Source organism: Pseudonaja textilis, chromosome 3 (genome assembly GCF_049901715.1).
Source record: "Pseudonaja textilis isolate UNSWEBS1 chromosome 3, rPseTex1.2, whole genome shotgun sequence".
Lineage (NCBI taxonomy): Eukaryota > Metazoa > Chordata > Lepidosauria > Squamata > Elapidae > Pseudonaja > Pseudonaja textilis.
Window position 1 is genome coordinate 152,850,601 of NC_141992.1, and position 19,252 is coordinate 152,869,852.

Consider the following 19,252-nt stretch of genomic DNA (forward strand, 5'->3'; position numbering starts at 1 on the left):
AAGTTATATAGCCTATGAATCTACATCTATTTGCTAAAAGGGGAAATATGACATCTCATTTTAGTAAATAAATGTATACTTATAGGACATTTTACTGTAGAAGTAACCCTTTTCGTAATTTTGGGAAGTATATATTAAGGGCAAAGGAGACCAGGTTAATATAGTGCCTTCTTTTCCTTACTCCCCTTCCTTTTATTATATTAAGCGTAAATAGCTATTCCCTGGTTTTCAGCAAACAATTAACATATTAGACTTGCCAACAAAACTGGCTCTATAAATTTTGGTAACCTAGGCAAAGACATATTCTGGTGGTCCCTAAGATTTTACTTATCTTTTGATTTTGTTTTTACATTGAGCTTTTGAGTTTAACATTTATGATATTCTGTCTTGGACAATTTATTTTCTCAAACATTTTCACCCTATTTACACTGCAAAGTTATATTTAATTCATGAGCAGGGATGCTGGCGTGCAGTTACTGTTTATAGTTTTTTATTGCATTTTTGGAAGTCTTTTAAACTGTGGCACCCCTTAAAATTTGATGCCCCTAGGCTGGTGCCCACTCAGGCTTTAGACTAGATCTGGCTCTGCTTGTCAGTGCAGATATTACCTCACAGAGAATGGAGGATGATAGGATTTAGCAATGGAATCAACTAACATGTCTTCATTTTCTGTTAATTTCAAGGGAAGATCAAGTGCCCAAACAAGCTATTGTCTGTCAATAGAAAAATATTGGGAATGGGAAAGCATTTCTTGAAGGATGTGAAGTGTCAGAATTAAAGATTGAAAAATGGCTATTGGTGGAAGAAGCTAGAGGGAAAATGATAGTGTTGTTGTAGTGGAAATTTATCTAGATTCTAGATATGTATTGGCCGCTTGCCCATCCAGCAAGCAGAATCCATGTAATTTAAATCGCTATCCCAAAGCTTGAAAGATTTGTAATTAAATGCCAAGTAGTCATGTAATCTTATCAATATAACATTGTCTGATCAATGCAGGTAACATAGGATGATGAATCTAGTTGAATTTGTCCTGTTCAATAACTGGTCTGACTTTGGTGATATGAAGGTGGGCTAGTGTGGGATCACTGGTTAAGTCACCCTGCAAGTTGCTTCATCTAGCCTACACCAAATTCTGAGTTACGATTCTAAAGCTTGTGTTTTCAGAAGTGTACAATGGTAAACTTGCTGTCCTGGTGCTCAACAGTTTTTCTACCTTGTCAAGGTGTTCTTAAATGTCATGTTAGAGTATACCAGCTGTTTTCTTCTAGAAATGTTGATGTCTACACTGAAATCTTAGTCAGAAGTAATCATGGCCTTCATAATTACTCTATGTAAGGTATTTTATAACTGCGGTTAAACTAAAAACTCATTAGCAAAGTATTTTTGGTGCCCCAAGTAATGTCTGGATATATCACAATGTAGATTTTTAACAGGATATACAACTTTATGAATGAACATCAGGTTTTGATTGATATGTTCCACTAGCTCTTGTACAATGTTATTACAGTATAAGGAATGTGATCAAAGATCATTAAGAAATAATGTTTCCTTGCTGAGATATTGTTTTAACTGAAACTATTATTTACAGATTAACTGTTTTCCAGATAATTGTGTGAACATATGATATCTAGATCCCCCTTCTATATCTAAAATTTCAACTAAATAGCCATGCATAATGCTAGAATGTATTCAAGCAATAAAATAAAATAATATTTTGAAAACGCAAAACCATTATCTGTCAGCAATTTCCATAACAACATTATTAGCAAATGAGTCTGTTAAGTTACATTTCTTTTTGCTGTTATCTTCATGAAGTATTTTAATCCTATTCTGAAAGCCATTAAAATAATTTTCTAATAATTTTAATAATAATAAATTAATAATAATTTTCTAATTCTATTCTATTCTATTAACTAGAATATAATTTTAAGCACTTAACAAATACTAACAGCAAGACTAAAAATGAATTTCAGACAAAACATGCCTCTGTTTACATTCTTAAAACAAATAGTTCTTTATCAGACCCTTGGCTTTATCTGATTCATATTTTTTTTCATTCAAACACTCTTCCATTAATGTAATTCTATGTACAACTGGAATTCATTGCCCATAACTTTTTTCTTTTGGTGGAAAGATGAAGATTTTACTTTTTAGAGAAACTGTGCAATGCAAACTGCCTATTCTTTTTTTAAAAAATGGCCCTAGTGGAATCATCTGTAATAAGCTGATGTGTACAAAATGAAATTTAACATCTGTATTATTTCTACAAGTATTAACTTGAACCTAAAGTACTGCAGCTTCTCTCAATTACAGAAATCCAGGAGACCCACACAGAATGATGTGCTACCTAGTAGAAGGGCTAAAAGTCATGGAAGATGGAAAGTAATAAACAATTATGAGCACACCCATCATTCAATGAGTGGATGGAAGCATCTTCCACTTGCATGTGTCAATCTGACTTAAGATATTTTTCTGCTTGTGGTGCCGGATAATATCTTGGATAATATCAGCATTCAGACAAGTTATTTTGGCACATGAAACAAAACATATCACAATTCCTTCACCTATTATCTAGCAATATATATATATTAGAAACAATCAAATGACTAAGGGTTGCTGTCTTTTCTTGAGGCTTAGAACTTGCTGCTGGTATATCACTTTATTCTGCAAATGGTTTGGCTGATATTATCCTGACTTCAAGAATTCAAGCCACTCTGATGATTGATACCTCATTTCTTGCCCATTAAGTATAAGAAAACCACACAACCTGTCATAAAGATTCACTTCTTACATTTCATCTCAAATGATGAACAAGATATCAACTGAAGTAAATTAACATTCCTCTTCCATGAACTCCAGCTTAGTCCTATGATAATGCTTAGGCTGACATCCTAAATAGAGCTAATCAGATTAAGGTCTTAACACAATCAAAATGTTATTAAGAATTAAGATTACAGTTTAACTGCATAGGACATAACATCCTGGTGCTATGTAGCACATTATCCTATTTCTTCATTGGCAAAAGACAATCCTTTTGTATAAACTGAGTCAAATTGTTCCATGAAGAAAAAGGAGTCCACAGGAAACTGCTTTTGTGGAGAGATTTGTTCCCAAGCGGAAATATTGAGAACCTGAGGTAAGGTTGAAAGAACAAAACAAAACTCAAACCCAAACCAAACCCCCAAACCCTTTAACAGCCTCTTCTTTCATTTTTTTGTTTTGTTTTTGTTGAACCCTTCAATAATATGTAATCTTTCCCTTTTCCCCAACTAACTACCCTGCATATTCCTATTCCCATCCTGCTCCTCATTCATTCAAACGGTTCTATTTGTCATCTATCCTTTACTAAACAGAGTTTTGAAAATACTGTACAAGAACTGAATTCAACAGAGAAATTAAATTATTGTCTAGTGGTAAAATATCAAACTGGTAAAATATGGGTGAATTTTGTAGAATAAAAGCTATTCGTTTTCATGCTTTAAGAATCAGAATGCTCTTGAGATGTAGGAAAATGTTCAGATATAGTGTAATATTTTATGATTGTTTGCCCCTCAAAGTCACTTGTTTAAGAAGGGTGGCTATAAAGATTGCAGCAATAAATAAACATTAAGTAAAAGTGAACAGTCAAATTAGCTACTGGCATTAACGTATTATATAAATCTTAGAAAATAGTGCAATGAAGGTGAAATCATATTGGAAAATGGGTTAAATATGGAAACTGGAGATATTGGACAATGGGGCAAAAGAACAACAAGCTCCTTTAATTTATTTATTTTTAAAATGCCCCTGCTACATCACATCTGCTTTTAAAATCATCATGAAACTTACTCATACTCACCCACTCTGAATCCTACCATGCAATGTAACCTTTTTCTCTTTTGCTAACATTTTCATCTAGTTGAATGAGCAATTTTGGAGGGTAGGGAACATGGTAAATAAATCTGAATAAAATTTGCCTAACTAAGATAGAAGAAAGGCCCCTTCCACACAGTGACTGGCTTTGCTCTGATCATTCCATGAAGACTCTCACTTTCCTTTCCTTTGGACAGCTGGTAGCCCTTCTGGGTGACCAGCTGGGAAGCCTAAAATGGTAGCTGGCTGGTGCCTTACTCCTTTGTTTTTCTTCCTTCCCTATTTGCTTTTCATGGCAAGGAAAACAAGCAAACACACACACAAAAAATGGGTGACTTTGTACGGTCATAGTAAAATAGTCCCTCTAGGATCATAAACTAATGCAGGACGATGCCATGCAACCATGGCAACTTCATTTCAGGACACAAGAAAACAAAAGGAAGGACAAGACAGTCATTTCTGCTAATGGGAAACTGCCCGTTCAGCTTTGATAAAGAAAGACAATCTTCTGTCTTCACAGCATTGAAGACAGGAGCAGGAGTCGACCGATTAATTTCTGAAGCTGCAAAGCCCATTGGATGACTCATGCATATGGGGACATGCCAAAATGATAATACTCTAAAATCAGCACAGCCTTCATGTGTGGAAGAGACCAGATGATCAATTTTTTAAAAAAATTGCAAAATATAGGAGTATCATTCTTTTTTGTGACATTGACATTATTCCTAAATCCTTCATTCCCCACAGATGTGATTTTGATGACACTGCTCAGTATCGTGCTTCTGCCATGAATGTCAAAGGAGAACTTTCAGCTTATGCTTCTGTGGTAGTAAAAAGTAGGTTTGTACAAATATTGATTGCTTAGCATTTTTTTTTACCACTTGCTAATATTTTGTCTTGGGGCCTGCAGATAAATAACAGTAGAAATTTTCTTTTGCTTTTTTTTTTTAACTATAGGATATAAGCAAGGAGAGTTTGATGAAACTTTTTTCCATGCTGGAACTGCCACACTCCCCCTAAGCTGTAAGTTGTTGATAAACTTCATTATATGAAGAAAACTATAATAGGTCATTCAGACATGTATTAGTATAATTTTTTAATGTTCCATATAGTGTTTTGAGAAGTCTATTTAAAGAAATACATTCTTTTTGAAAGTATTAATATTTTATAATGTTTTATCATACACTGCAATATCAGATGCAGTCGGAGGCAGGGAATATTGCTTAGTACTGACTATTAGCTTTGGTAATACATGTGATAGAATTTAGTTTAAGATTCCAAGCATTTTATCTTATTAAGATAAGTGTCATATACAGTATATCAACTTATAATAAAATATCTGGCAAAAAAGTTATAACAGGTTGATACTATGCAATTCTAACGTTTATTTTTTTTTCTGTCATCCATGATCTATAATTAGATCATTATTTCAGGGGATCACAGCATCATCAAGTTTGAGATATCCCCCCCCCCCCATTAAAGGATTAGACTTCTAAAAGTTGGAGCCTGCAAATTCCAGTTGATCACTAGATGTTAATAAAGATGTACAAAACCCTCGAATATCCATTCAGTATTCTTTGCTGCCCAGATCTGGCAGTCCTGCTGAATTCATTGCTTTAATCTGGTTTTCATTAGTCCATGATTTTAAATGCCCTTCATAAGAATTACTTTGTTATTTGGTGAACAAAATATATAGAACAACACAGGAAAACAATAATTTACTATCATTAGGATTCTATAGTATATTTGCTATTATGGAAATCAGAGTTCGCTATTTAGCATAATAGAAAGAAAAATTGACAATAGAAAGAAAAAGAAAAAGAAAAATGTCCAAGGCAGAAAGTAATAAATGCAGCCATTTGAAGTCAACCTATTTTGCCAGTATTGCTTTCAGAAAGATTATCCGGTTCCCTAAAGTTATTATTCAGGTGATTTCAGAATAAAGACAACAGTATAATCTCTCACTGGTTAATGTTTTAACCAAAGTGCCATTTTTTTGAATTTGTCAGGACTATTGTTAAACTAATAATGTGCAGCTTGAATGAACTGAGTGCCAAACTCATTTTTAGCAGTTATATAACTTAGACTTGTAATATCCAGCCTATAGAAAACAACATCCACTTCAGATGGTATTCAGCAGGTTCTGACCAGTTCTGGAGAACCGGTTGTGGAAATTTTGAGTAGTTCAGAGAACCGGCAAATACCACCTCTGACTGGAGATTTTACAGTATCCTTCCCCTGCCACGCCCACCACGCCACGCCCACAGAACCGGTAGTAAAAAAGTTTGAATCCCACCACTGATCCACTTTCATGTTAAATCATGATCAAAAGATAAAAAGAAATCAACTTAATTTATAGAATAATGAAATATCACTTAAACATCACTTAAATAATACAATGAAGAGAATGGTGAAGAGAATTTGAGGCATATCTTTTTAAGTGGGAACTTTGATTTTATAGTAAAGAAAACTGACCAAATTGTACTTACATTAAAGAAAACTGATCAACTTGTACTTACATTATATACTTCATAGATTGGTATGCCTCTCTTTAGAACTGCTGCCACTGTTGGGGATCTGAAAAATTACCTTTTCAGCAGAAGAGGGCTTAGGATCTGACTTTAAATAACCCAGCTTTAACAAAGGAATAAGCATAGTTTTCCTTCTTACAGTTGGCATTGGTGTTAGTCCATATGGCTATGCTTCCAGGTTTGAAATACATTTTTTGGATGCATTTGATGTTTCTTTTGGAAGAGAAGGTGAGACAATGAGTCTGGGCTGCACAGTTGTCATTCATCCTGATATTAAGCGTTTTCACCCAGAAATCCAGTGGTACAGGAATGGTAAGCATGCACTAAAAGATAAACTTCTTCTTTGTTTCAGTGTTAGAGGATGTCTGCCTAGGATATTTCTATACATTTGAAGTTGTAAGGGGGGTAGTGGATCACCCAATAGAAAGAAAGCTATGGCAAGAGGTAGTGCTTGGAATACAATGCCAATTGGGATTGGGATTTCTGTCACTAAGCAATGCAGTTGTAAAGTATCAAGTCATGTGACCACTCAATTTAGTAATACCCATCCTGGCAGTTCCTTTTGCCCTCATAAATCTAGAACCTGTGAGTTGTTAAGTGAGTTGAGGCACGAGTTCCACATAAGAAGCATGGGGGTATCATGGAGAAGCCATGGGATGGCTTGCACAGGCCACATATGAGTCAGAGGAGGCCATGGAGGGCTGGTGCAGGTTGCATGTGGCAGGGTAGATGTGCTGCAAGTAGAAGAAAAAACTGGAGCAAAAACTCTAACTTTCCCTGCTGGCTTCCTCACTGACTTTGTTTGTCGGAAACAAATGGCAATCATGTGACCACAGCTTCCTGCAGCATCATAATCACAAGCCATGCATCTGAACACCTAGATTGTAATAACATGACTGTGATAGCCAGAATTTCAAGGATCAATTGTACATTTTTTTCAGTACCTCTGTAATTTTGAATGGTCACTGAACAAATGGACATACACTGAAAGCTACCTATACTAATATTACTTTTATTCTCAGACTGTGGCCAAATTACATACTACAATAAACCAGGATATTTAACTAATGACTTGCTTGTAAGCTATCATAGCACAATAAATTATAAAGCTATTGATTATTCAGATTAAGAGATTTTTTCTTCATTAAAGACTGTAATAAATTATTTGTACTGTATAGCAGAAAAAGCTTCCTATATCATGTTAACTAGTTAGTGAAAGCCTCTTCTGCTTTTTTGTTGCAACTGAGGACTGGTCATATTGTTAGACAGAGTGGGAGGGGAGCCCCTCAATTGGCAGATACTTAAAATATAGAATGATTAGTGTTATATACACCTTAAAAATCTCTCCTGACTCTTTAAGTTACGCTGTGTTCATGGGTGGCACTTGAAGATACTTTTATGACTTGAGATAAGATTTAACTGCCAAGCCATTTCAATAAGTTGAGTGAAAGTAGCTTTTCTTTGCCTCGAGGATGAAAACATTTTGGGAAGGCTTTGAAATCAATAAGAAGACTTGGGAGTGAGATTAATTTCCTACGGCCAAGCCACAATTATTAAACCAGTTGACACTCATATATGAAGAAAATGTGCATTTTTAATATCACATGTGAGGAAATGTTAGATTATTTTCATTCTCCTAAGCACACACATTATTGATTGAACTTTTCCATATATGGTATACAAGGTTGGAAAGAAAACTAAAAAGACTTACACAATTTTGTGCAATGTTTTGAAAAAGGTGGCTTCAATGAGTTAAACTCAGTCAAATGTATCATTGTGAAAGGGCTATTAGGTAGTTTCTTGGTAAAGGAAGTTTATTTGAACATGAACAATTCCATTTGTGAGTGGTATCTGTTCAGGGCCTTTTTTTAATTTTTAGGAGTTTTGATTTCTCCATCAAAATGGGTTCAGATGCATTGGAGTGGAGAAAGAGCCTCACTGACCTTGACTCATGCTAATAAAGAAGATGAAGGCCTTTATACCCTTCGTGTGATAATGGGAGACTATTATGAGGAGTACAGTGCTTATGTTTTTGTTCGAGGTAAGACATACCATAGTAATTATAAAGACAGTGATGCAGGTGGCACCAATGACAATGAAATTTCAGTATTATATTCTCTTCTCTAATATAGACATATTTCATATGATTATGATTTATAGCTCTGATTACTGTTAATTACCATTATACTTTTAATTATCATTAAAGTATCATTTAATATAGGAATTTTCTTCCCGCACAATAGATATTGGTACTAATCAAAATGTCACTGCTTATTAAAGATATCTTATGTTTGTCTTGTGTCCTATCCAATTTGATCCTATACGTTATTCTTCTAGGCTTTATTAAAACTGAAATTCAGCCAATGTGATATAATGTTTAATGTGTTAGATTATGATTGTAAAGACCCATACTCATGTTCCTCCTTAGTTACAGAAGCCCACACACTAATTTATGTGACTCATTGAACTCTCCCTATCTCATTGACAGAGACAAAATTGAATAGCATTGAATGCTATCAGCCCATATTTTCCTTCTAGACAAAAGAGAATACACTTCTAACTAATAAATAAATATAAATAATATAATTAGAATCCTCAATAGAGAATAAAAAATGTATATACTTAATCTATAATATCTAAACAGGCAATATTAACTAAAACAGAATAGGAAAAGCATGCAAAGAATGTGCTTAAAATTATTTACGGCCCCTTAATAATAGTTCCAGTTTGGCTCTTGAGGAGGAATCAGAGAGGAGGCTAAGAACCAAGAAGTGGTACATTCCTAACCACTGCACAACTGTCCATCAATTAGGCTGACTTGGGGATGATGATGATGATTTTCAAGTTCAGTCTTTATTAGAAAATTGTCACATTTTTTTAGTTGTTTTCCAATTTTCTATTGTGTAGGAAAGCCACCCAGAATCACATTTTAAGGGAAATGGGTGGCATAAAAATTTAATCAATTAAATAAATCAAGAATCAAAAATCAAAAATCAAAAATAGGTTAGGATGGAGAAGATGTTTCAGACCTTTACCATACCTGTTTGATCTCTGAACTAAAGCAGATGTGTGTAGTTACTACCTGATCCAAATAAGCTTTTCCAAAATTGATTCTTTCAACAAATAGCCCTATCAACATTTTTGTGTCATCACATAAGCATATGCTTGAGATCTATGGTTTCTATACTAATAATCGCACTATGCTCAGAATTATCAGAATCTTTATGGAATTTTTCTTATGAAGGCCAATCACAGATTTTTTTGAAGACTTGTAATTCTTTTAGCATCACTTTATCTAGTTCTAAATTTATATACATACATACAGTAGTTTTGTACTTTGTTAGCTATAGATATTCATGCTGTTTTTTTTAAATCGGGTTATTTTTAGATTTTTGTACAGATGATGCATTTCACTAGGGAGCTCAAACTTTTAACAAGTTCTGGAATTTCTGTGGCACAAGTGTTGGATGATCACATTTCACTAGTCCATGGAGCGCCTCAATATCACAGTGTCAGCTGTTGAAAGCAGCTGAAGAGAGTAATGCCAACTCTGAAACTCTTTAAATTCTTGACTCTCTGATCAAGCCCAGAATGGCGCCAAGTCAGCAGGTCCTGGGAAATAACACTCCTCTTGTTGAACATGATCAAAAATATATGTCATCACAAATATAGAACATTCCCAAGAGATAGTTATTTGTAATTTCACAAATAACATGAGCCAATAGATGAGTTAAAATTCCAGCAATATCTGATTGGGAACAGACATGGAGAAATGGAATTCTATTCCATGCAGCAATGGAAAAAATAACAGTATGTGTGTATATATGTGTGTGTATGTGTGTATGTATGCCCCCCCACCCCCAAAAGACTAACCAAATTTAAGCAAGAATGATACCCATACATATAATACATCATGTATTGTACATACATCATGTATTGTACAGCCTACAAATACAATCAGAGTCCTGGCTTCTAAGGATGCTTAAAGCTCTGTAGTACAGCAAATTAGCAGACATACATAAAGGGGGGAATTAAAAACTCCATTGATCTTTTTTTTTTCTTTTTCTTTCTTTTTAACTTTTTTGGGTACCTTAGCTTTTGTAAAATATAATCTACTTATCTGTTTTTCTTCATTTTATTAGCACGTTTGTGTGCCAGTGTATGACTTCAATATTAAGCAATCAGCTTAAGACCAAAACTTACATTGTATAACATTTTTATCTAATCGGCAAAAGTTTCTTCTTTCTAATCTTACAATAAAGTTTGTATGAAAGTCAAATAATTTATGCTTGCAATATTGATGTTCTAAATTTTAATAATAGATATTACCAGTCAGCAATCTAGTGTGTTTACATGGATATTGTGGGATTGAATAGATGCACTGAGGGAAGGAATGTGTAATCAAAAATAGTTTCTTATTATTCTTCATGAGACTGTATTTTATTATGACATCATAGATAAATTAGTAAAAAAATAAAACTGTACTAATAAGGTAACAGAACTTATTTTCTAATAAAGAAGTATGTCTTCTTCCATGTAGATGCTGATGCTGATATAGCAGGAGTCCCTGGTTCTCCCTTAGATGTGAAGTGTTTGGATGCTAACAAAGATTATGTCATCATCTCTTGGAAACAACCTGCTGTTGATGGAGGACATTCTATTTTAGGATATTTCATTGATAAGTTAGTATTTATGATAGATCAGGATAACAATATGACTTTAAGGAAGATTTGGATTAAGAAGTTTAAGTGCTTCTGATTCTTATAATATTGGATGTGTTATTTTCTCAAGTTAATATATATTCCAGAATATGTCTTACTACACTGGTAATTCATGTAATCATACATATATACATATAAGTTTTTAATATCTATTTCTCTCTGTTTCACTGATTATAGTGAATATTGCATATTGTGGGATTTCATTATTTCACCTTCAGTTGATATCCCTGTAACTCTAACCTTCAAATTTTATTGTATTGTGGCTATGTAAAAAGATAAATGAACTTACATTACACATCTTACCTATGAACAAAACTAATTGTTTTAACTGAGATTAAAGCAAGAAAAAATAAATTCCTCATATAGTTTTAATACAGCAATTAAGTTTTAATTTATTTATCATGGGAATTTTCAAACTTTGTAATGTTACAGCTACACTTTGTAGGCTTGCGTAGACAAAATAGAAACAAAATCTGGAGCTACTTTTGACAATGCTTTCACTTTGTCTATGCAAGTCTTATCAAATTTTAAAAACAGTTGTGACCATCATCAGGGGTCTTAGATTGCAATTTGAGAAACCCTACTTTAAACTGTAAACTTTTACACATTGAACATAATGTCTGAAACAGAACATTATTTTTACGTACATAAAAAAATTAAACGTGCTGAGAAGAAGCTGTGTGGTAGTGATATACAGATCAGGTCAATACATTGACACAGTCCTTCATGTTTAGATTGAGCATGAAAAGAAGTCCAAGTAAAATAAGTAGACTAAGCTCATTTAAATAACTGATTAAAAGTGCACGAGGATTGAGTAGAATCATGTAACTAGTATCATTATGGTCAATAACTCCTAGTATATTAACATAAGAAAGACTTTGCTAGTTCAGACCTTTACAATCCAACATCCTAGATGGTATATATATGTTTATAGGGAATGTCCAGAAGGATTTATAAAGACTGTATCTTTTCCAATGTATTCAGTTTGCAAAGATCTTTGAAATGTATTCATTTTGCTTTATGAAGGGACAATACATCTGCACTCAGTGGCCATAAAAATAGTTACCAAATTCCCATACCTTTAGCCAGTTCTTGAGGAAGAGGAAGCAAGCAGGTGTATTAAAGCAAATATTGGAAAGAACTGAGATGTATTTATTATTTCCGTGTCATTTTACCTTTCTTGCTTTTTCCCCTCCAGATGTGAAGTTGGTACCACTCACTGGTCCCAGTGCAATGAAACACCAGTGAAGTTTGCTCGCTTTCCTGTCACAGGATTAATTGAAGGGCGCTCATATATATTCCGTGTCCGTGCTGTGAATAATGTTGGTATCAGCATTCCATCTCGCGTCTCAGAACCTGTGGCAGCATTAGATCCTGCTGATAGAGCCAGACTTAAAAGTAAGAGACTTCCTAATGTATGTCAACAAGACGCTTGAAATTTTAATTTTTAGACAATATGAATGAAAAGTAAGAGCATTCCACTAGAGGGAGCAATAATAAACAAAACCTTCACTAATCAAAATAAAATTTGCAGAACAAAACATCTTTGTATTTTTATAACATTGCAACCATTGCTCATCTGAAATACTCAGTAAAAGAACCAGAGCCATAATCCTACCCATAAAGAAATTCTGTGCTATGATTTTCCCTTACGAATTAATCTTCCCTTTAGTCCTTTGTCCCTTTCTTCTTACTTTTCTCATCTAACTTGGAAAAAAGCTCACCAAAGTAGAGGCTTTCTGTGAAGCTACTGTTCCTCTGATGAAACAAACAAACATAACAAGTAAAAATAGTCACCAGTCAAAGATCTGTATTCTCCAGCAATGAAAGTAGAGGTACAGAGTCCCGCAGTTGTATGGGAGGACTAGATCCCACAATAGGCCATTTGGAGTCCAGACGTTGTCAGCCCTCCAAAGACTCCCCTGCCTTGTGATATAGAATGTTCCCAAAGCAGTTATGATTCTATTTACTGATTCATGACACTTCTTTCTGCTGGATCACCTTGGCGTAGCTTCAGTATGTCTCAGCATGCTGGCATTAAGATGGAGGCTCTTTTGTGGAGAAACAGGAAGTAGGTCTATTCAGAACCAGTGCAAAGCTGCTGTGTGAATAAGCACTTTGAGAATATTTCTCAACTTGATGTTTACCAGATGCATTGATCTGTAGCTCCCCAGCACTCATGACCAGAGGTGATTGTGGTAGTTCTAGTGCAGGACATGTGGACACCACAAGACATATGGTGCAGGACATCTAGTGCAGGACATGGGGACACTTAGAAAAGTCTGTGAGTGCTCATTTTTATGTAATTATTATGATAATTTTTGGTTGCCTATTTGTATAATTTGTTACTGTTGTTATAGTTTTAAAATTTGGATTGAGATGGGTAGCTATAAAAAAATGAATAAGATAAACGAATAAAAATAAATAAATTTGCACTGAAACATTGTATTAAGACCTGAGGCATCTGAATTCTTTCTATGAGAAGGAAGCTGGCCCAAATAAGTGATGTCATTGCGAGCTGTAGTCCAATACATTTGGAAAAGCCCAGTTTTGGAAAACATGATGTAACTAAGGGAAGGAGATAACTCATATCTCTATTCCAAGTACTATATACAACTGAGTTATGTATGTACAGCAGTTATGAGCTAAGTCAGGGAAGTAAGTAGAGATTGGACCTTAATGGTTTCTGTTTTCCAGACTGAAATATTAATGTTAAAGTTATTTTGTTACCATAAGGAAAGTCAAATAATTGGACAAGTAATACTTAACTCAACTAATCACTGTCAATATGTTTAGGTCATCCTTCTGCCCCTTGGACTGGACAGATTATTGTCACTGAAGAGGAACCTTCAGGTAACACATTTTTTTTGGATATTTTATTTTGAGATCATATCTGCATTGAAGCTTACATGCCATTTTGTCTTGGCTTCTCACATGAAACTTTATATATGGACTGTAGTTTAATCAGGAAATATGACTATGCTGTTTAAAATAATTGTGTGAAAAGATGTGCAAAACCTTACTCAGAACAGTGTAAAATGTTTAAATCATTCTTCAAAATATTCTATTTCTCTTGGACATGTTCTGAGAGCTGGACTACATCTGGACTGCCACAAATCATTTCTGGTTCGAAGAGTTATCTAAGAAAGTTATCAGACTACTCCTAGAATGATCAAATTGGCTTTGTTTGAAAGATAAAAGCAAGGTTCCAAAGTTCTCAGAATATTCTATTTCTGAAATAGCAAGTTTTGCAGATACCAAGTTATTAATTTTAGGTTTTAAAATATACATTTTCTAGCCACATAAGTAGATTTGCTGTGTTGGACAGAAAATGCTTATTTACTTTTATTTTCTTTAAGAAAATACATTTCTCAAACTGAAATTTTCTAGTCTCAGGTTGATTGCTTACATAAAGGCATTCAATTGTTCTGTAGCCTCATTTGCTTTCTATTGTTCAGTGATATAACGTAAGCCACTCAAAGCATTTTGAAGTTGGCATAACTGCAGAAAACACAGAGCATCATGAGCCAATCTGTGTTTTTTATTGATCTCACCAATAGAAAAGTATAAATACTGCAAGTCAGACAGACGTCAATGGAAGCTTCTAGAAGAAAAAAATTGCCTGGTGTAGAAAATAGAAAAATAATTGCTAGTTTTCAGTTACAGCTCTGTATCTTCAGTTCATGCTATGTTCATTTATTTGGCAATAATAACTACAATTTGAGCTGTTGGACTGAAGGAAAACTCATTTAGCATCAAAACATGGATCTCATTGAAATGTATAATGCTATATATATTGTTGTGGCTCCGGGCTTGGATTCAGCTCCTGTGATTGATATGAGTTCAAGTGAAGAGGTTACGTCAGAACAATTTGAACCAGCCTGGCTTACTGATTGGACTGATAACCAGGATGAGGAGATGGACATGACAAAGGACGACAGACCTGATGTATTAGAATTGTCAGGACCTTTGATCTCCTCTGGTTCTTTATCTGATGAACAGCTGGGAATGGCTGACAGGGAAGTTTTGAGAGTCTTCTAGTGGAGATGAGAACTTGGAAAATTTGTGGTTAAATGTAAAAAATAGAAGACGGTTGAAAAGGCAAAATCAGCTGGAGCAAATGAGAAGAGCAAGTCAGTAAATTAGCACGTTGCCTTAATGAGTATAAAAGGACACAGCTGTGCTGGTGCATTTCGCCAGAAACAAAATGACTATTTGAGTGAGGACGTTACAGCAAAGAGCTCTGAGGCTGAGGATTTATTGCCAGGACTGGTTTGCCGGACAGAGTAAGATTTATGCTGTGGTTTCTGCCAGCCGTTATCTAATAAGACTTCTTTCCGTTTGATTTAATTGTGAAACGGCTGCTTTCTGTTTTGTTCGTTTGAATTTCGAAGGGGAGTCATAACAATATATGATGCTATAAATTTGCAGCCAGGAGCTTTGTCTATAGTTGTGGTCATGGTTGTAAATTGTAGCATAGAACATAGAACCTATAAGGTGAGAAAGAGTAATTACAGATACTAGACAATAGGATGAGGCTTTATATTGCTTACATAAACAGAGAAATCAGTAGTGCTTTACAAGGATTACAAAACTGTTTAGAATACTAGGATTAAATTTGGTTGTGTGTGAAATCTGCTAAAGAACTCTGAGCTCAAGAGCAGCGTGCAAGTGTGAGGCAAAATCCCTGAAAGCAGGAAATGGTCTACCTCAGGCACCAAGACATGCCAGTACCATTATTGCAAAGGGGGAGTGTTGCAATTTGAGCTGCATCACAGCTGAGACACTTCTTAGATCTCAAGAATACAGCACCAGTGCTAGATCAATTCAGATGCAGCATGCAGAGGGGCTCTTACTGGGAAAAAACGTGAATAAACTTTTTAAAATAAACTGCCAATTCTCCTTTTTTTCTTTTGCTTCTTCAAGCAGAAGGTATTGTTCCTGGACCACCATTAGACCTCCGTGTTACAGAGGCAACTAAGAACTATATAGTACTTAGCTGGAAACCTCCACATGAACGAGGCCATGAAGGTGTCATGTACTTTGTTGAAAAGGTAAAACCAAGATGACCATGCACTGTTTTCTCATGAATTTTTTACCAAGCTATTGGAAAATTGGATGGATGGATGGATAAATGGATGGATGGATGGACGGAGTGATACTTAGGGAACTAACTAGTTCTCTAATTGTTGAAGTACTGATTGGATTTAATATTGAGAATGTTGAAAGAAAGAAAACTTACAAATATATATTTTTATACTTGCTTTTAATTGCGGTCCTTGGTACCTTCAAAGTCACTCCTAAGTTTTCAATAACCTTTCTTGCTCTGATTATTGGTAATTTGTCTTGAGTTTACATTCTGACAGCAGTTCTTTCCCAATCCTCCAAGCACCATTGTGAAAGAACCTCTTAGGTCCACAAGAATATTGATATAGCAGGCAAAACAGAAGCTAAGGGAGAAAACCAGGAAAATGTGATCCAATGTGATCAACTCTAGTACAAGAACAAGAAGGGCATTTTGAGGATTGGTTTATTCATCAAATGGCATAATTTGAAATATAAAAGAAATTTCAAAGAGAGCAGAATAAGTTTGAGTCACAGTAATCAAAATAATGTAATACTGTGGATATTATTTTGCCTCTGTCTAAAATGCTCAGAGAAATCTTGATTTCATCAAATCAAGGAAGAATTTTAAAAATTAAAGTGTCATTGTAATGAGTAGATGGCTAGATCTGGGCATAATAAAAGTTGAACTTTTTTTAGGTCCTTCAGATTACAGCATCTTAGAACGTTTAGTCAATTAATCAAACTAAACAAGAAATAAACATAGATTGTCTACATTCTGAGTAGTACCCAAGATCTTGTGTGTGATATGAGCATTGTTAAATACTTTGAAACCAATGATCTCATTCTATTAGATTTGTGGAAAATGCTAAAGTCCTGCACATTCAGATTTTACTTTAGATTGTGACAGAAATACTAGAAAACAGATAAGTAACTTGAAAGGAAAGATTAAAACTGTTCGGAATGTTTGGGAGAAACATATTGTTTTTGCCAACTGATTTAAAAGTGATCAAAAGATGGATGCTTCATAATTTTCTTATATATTTTCTTTTTAAAAAAATGTAACTCTATGCTGAGTATGTACATCTAAAATGCATAGTAGAATTAGGCTATGATTGATCATTCTCCAGAGTAATAATGGAACTTCATTAAGCATTATTTAAAGGTGGGGGCTTGTTTGCTCATATTAGAGAAAAGTCTATGAATTTGGCTGAAAAAACTGGTCTTTTCCAATCCTGACATTTTTATTTTAGTGTGTTGCAGGAACAGAAAATTGGCAAAGAGTGAATACTGAGATCCCAGTAAAGTCTCCTCGCTTCGCACTTTTTGACTTAGCTGAAGGGAAATCCTACCAATTTCGTGTTCGCTGTTGTAATTCAGCTGGAATTGGTGAGCCCTCTGAGGCCACTGAAGCCACTGTGGTTGGTGACAAACTTGGTAAGTATACAGTGAAGTTCACTCCAATATAAAAATGATCACTGTCTTACATATTACTACTCCAGTGCTATTTGAGACACTGTTCAGTTCTCAGGGTTTCTGCTATCTTATATGAGCTGGTACTCTGGGTCCCCTTGATTAAACATTTTAATCTTTCAAGATCTGGAAGCATGCTTTCTCTGTCACGGTGTCTTCCCTCATGGAATGAGATCATATGGCTCCTACCCTAATGCTGTTGTAGAAGAACTTGAAAAACTGGTTGTTCCTCTGGGTCTTGGGTTAAGCTGGATATGGTCCACCTGTTAGAAGGGTATTCTTTTAAATGCTGCTGGCTTTCCATATGGATGTTATTTATAAAATATATTATGTATATTTTATACCATATATTATATTTTGTATGTTGTTTGCTTTAAATGGTATGACATTGGAGTTCTCAGTTTAAATAAATAAATTTTAAAAAACTATACTGCAGTTAACGTGGGAATCCTACGCTCTAATAGTTTATCTTTCCTTCTAGATATACCTAGCCCACCAAGCAACGTTATACCCACCCGAAATACAGATACGTCAGTAGTTGTCGCTTGGACAGAGTCTAAAGATGCAAAGGAATTGGTGGGATACTACATAGAAGCAAGTAAAGTAGGGTCTGGTGATTGGGTGCCATGCAACAATAATCCTGTGAACGGCACAAGGTAATAAATTGTACAATTAACTATCATTTGTGAACTAATATTTGAAAAGGAGCAAAAAAGGAAAAATATTGCATGAATGTTCAGTAACTATATCCCTCCTGAAAAGTGCATGAATGAAATATTTTAGTTGTAATTATGTAAAATTATGTAACTTTTGGTTGCCAAATTCTTTTTCTTGGCACTGATATATTGGATATTCTAATTTCCTATTCCCTGTGTTCCATTAGTCTTCTATATCGCAGTACAAATAATTTAAATAATCTAAACAACTACATATAAATTCTGATTGTATATTCAAGAACTGCTATTAAATCTTGTATATACACTATACATCAAATAGGCTAATTCCAAGACCTGCAAGAGATCACTTTTTCTCAATATCACACCAATGATTTGTACCATTATGTCAACCATAACAAATCATGAATGATAAAACAACATATATTATCACATATATATCGCAACAACACACACACACACATATATATATTGTTTGTGAAGTACTGTATTATAAGTAGAGGCCCATTTCAGAGTACATTATTTTAAGCAGATTGTGCTTAAATTCACATAAACAAGTAAAAATTATTCAACTTATTGACCAGTTTGGCACTTTGTGGTAAGATATAGCTGTTGGGACATTTTAAAGGATTACTGTTGAGGCGTTTCTATAGATGTTATATAAGAGGCTTGAGCAATTTGTTCATTCCCCCTCCATAAATTTAAGCCTTCATGCAGAATCAAGTTCCTTCAGTGCAGTCCCACTATCCCCTGTTCCCTTGATGAAGAAGGAGAAAAGGAAGATAAGAGAATAATTATTAAGTAATTTTTTAATGGACCTTGTCATTTTTATATTCTTTATATTAACTGCATTACTTAAGAAACTTGTGCTGTGTTTCATATAAGATATTGTTTGTATAAAGAGTGAAATACTGTATAGTTTCACAGTGTTTTAATT

General features: G+C 34.4%; 1 protein-coding gene across 12 annotated transcripts in view; it reads left to right on the plus strand.

Moving 5' to 3' along the window:
- MYOM1 (myomesin 1) overlaps positions 1-19,252 on the plus strand; it is a 69,256-nt gene that overhangs the window by 21,565 nt on the left and 28,439 nt on the right. For 6 of the 12 annotated variants that reach the window (XM_026699348.2, XM_026699353.2, XM_026699351.2 and 3 more), the window contains 10 exons: positions 4,600-4,688; positions 4,810-4,875; positions 6,525-6,695; positions 8,263-8,424; positions 10,924-11,065; positions 12,303-12,502; positions 13,901-13,957; positions 16,031-16,158; positions 17,422-17,605; positions 18,123-18,297. In XM_026699348.2, the coding sequence (XP_026555133.1) occupies positions 4,600-4,688; positions 4,810-4,875; positions 6,525-6,695; positions 8,263-8,424; positions 10,924-11,065; positions 12,303-12,502; positions 13,901-13,957; positions 16,031-16,158; positions 17,422-17,605; positions 18,123-18,297 (1,374 nt within the window). The remainder of the gene's footprint in view (positions 1-4,599; positions 4,689-4,809; positions 4,876-6,524; positions 6,696-8,262; positions 8,425-10,923; positions 11,066-12,302; positions 12,503-13,900; positions 13,958-16,030; positions 16,159-17,421; positions 17,606-18,122; positions 18,298-19,252) is intronic. The other 6 variants (XM_026699350.2, XM_026699354.2, XM_026699352.2 and 3 more) reach the window with 1 other exon arrangement.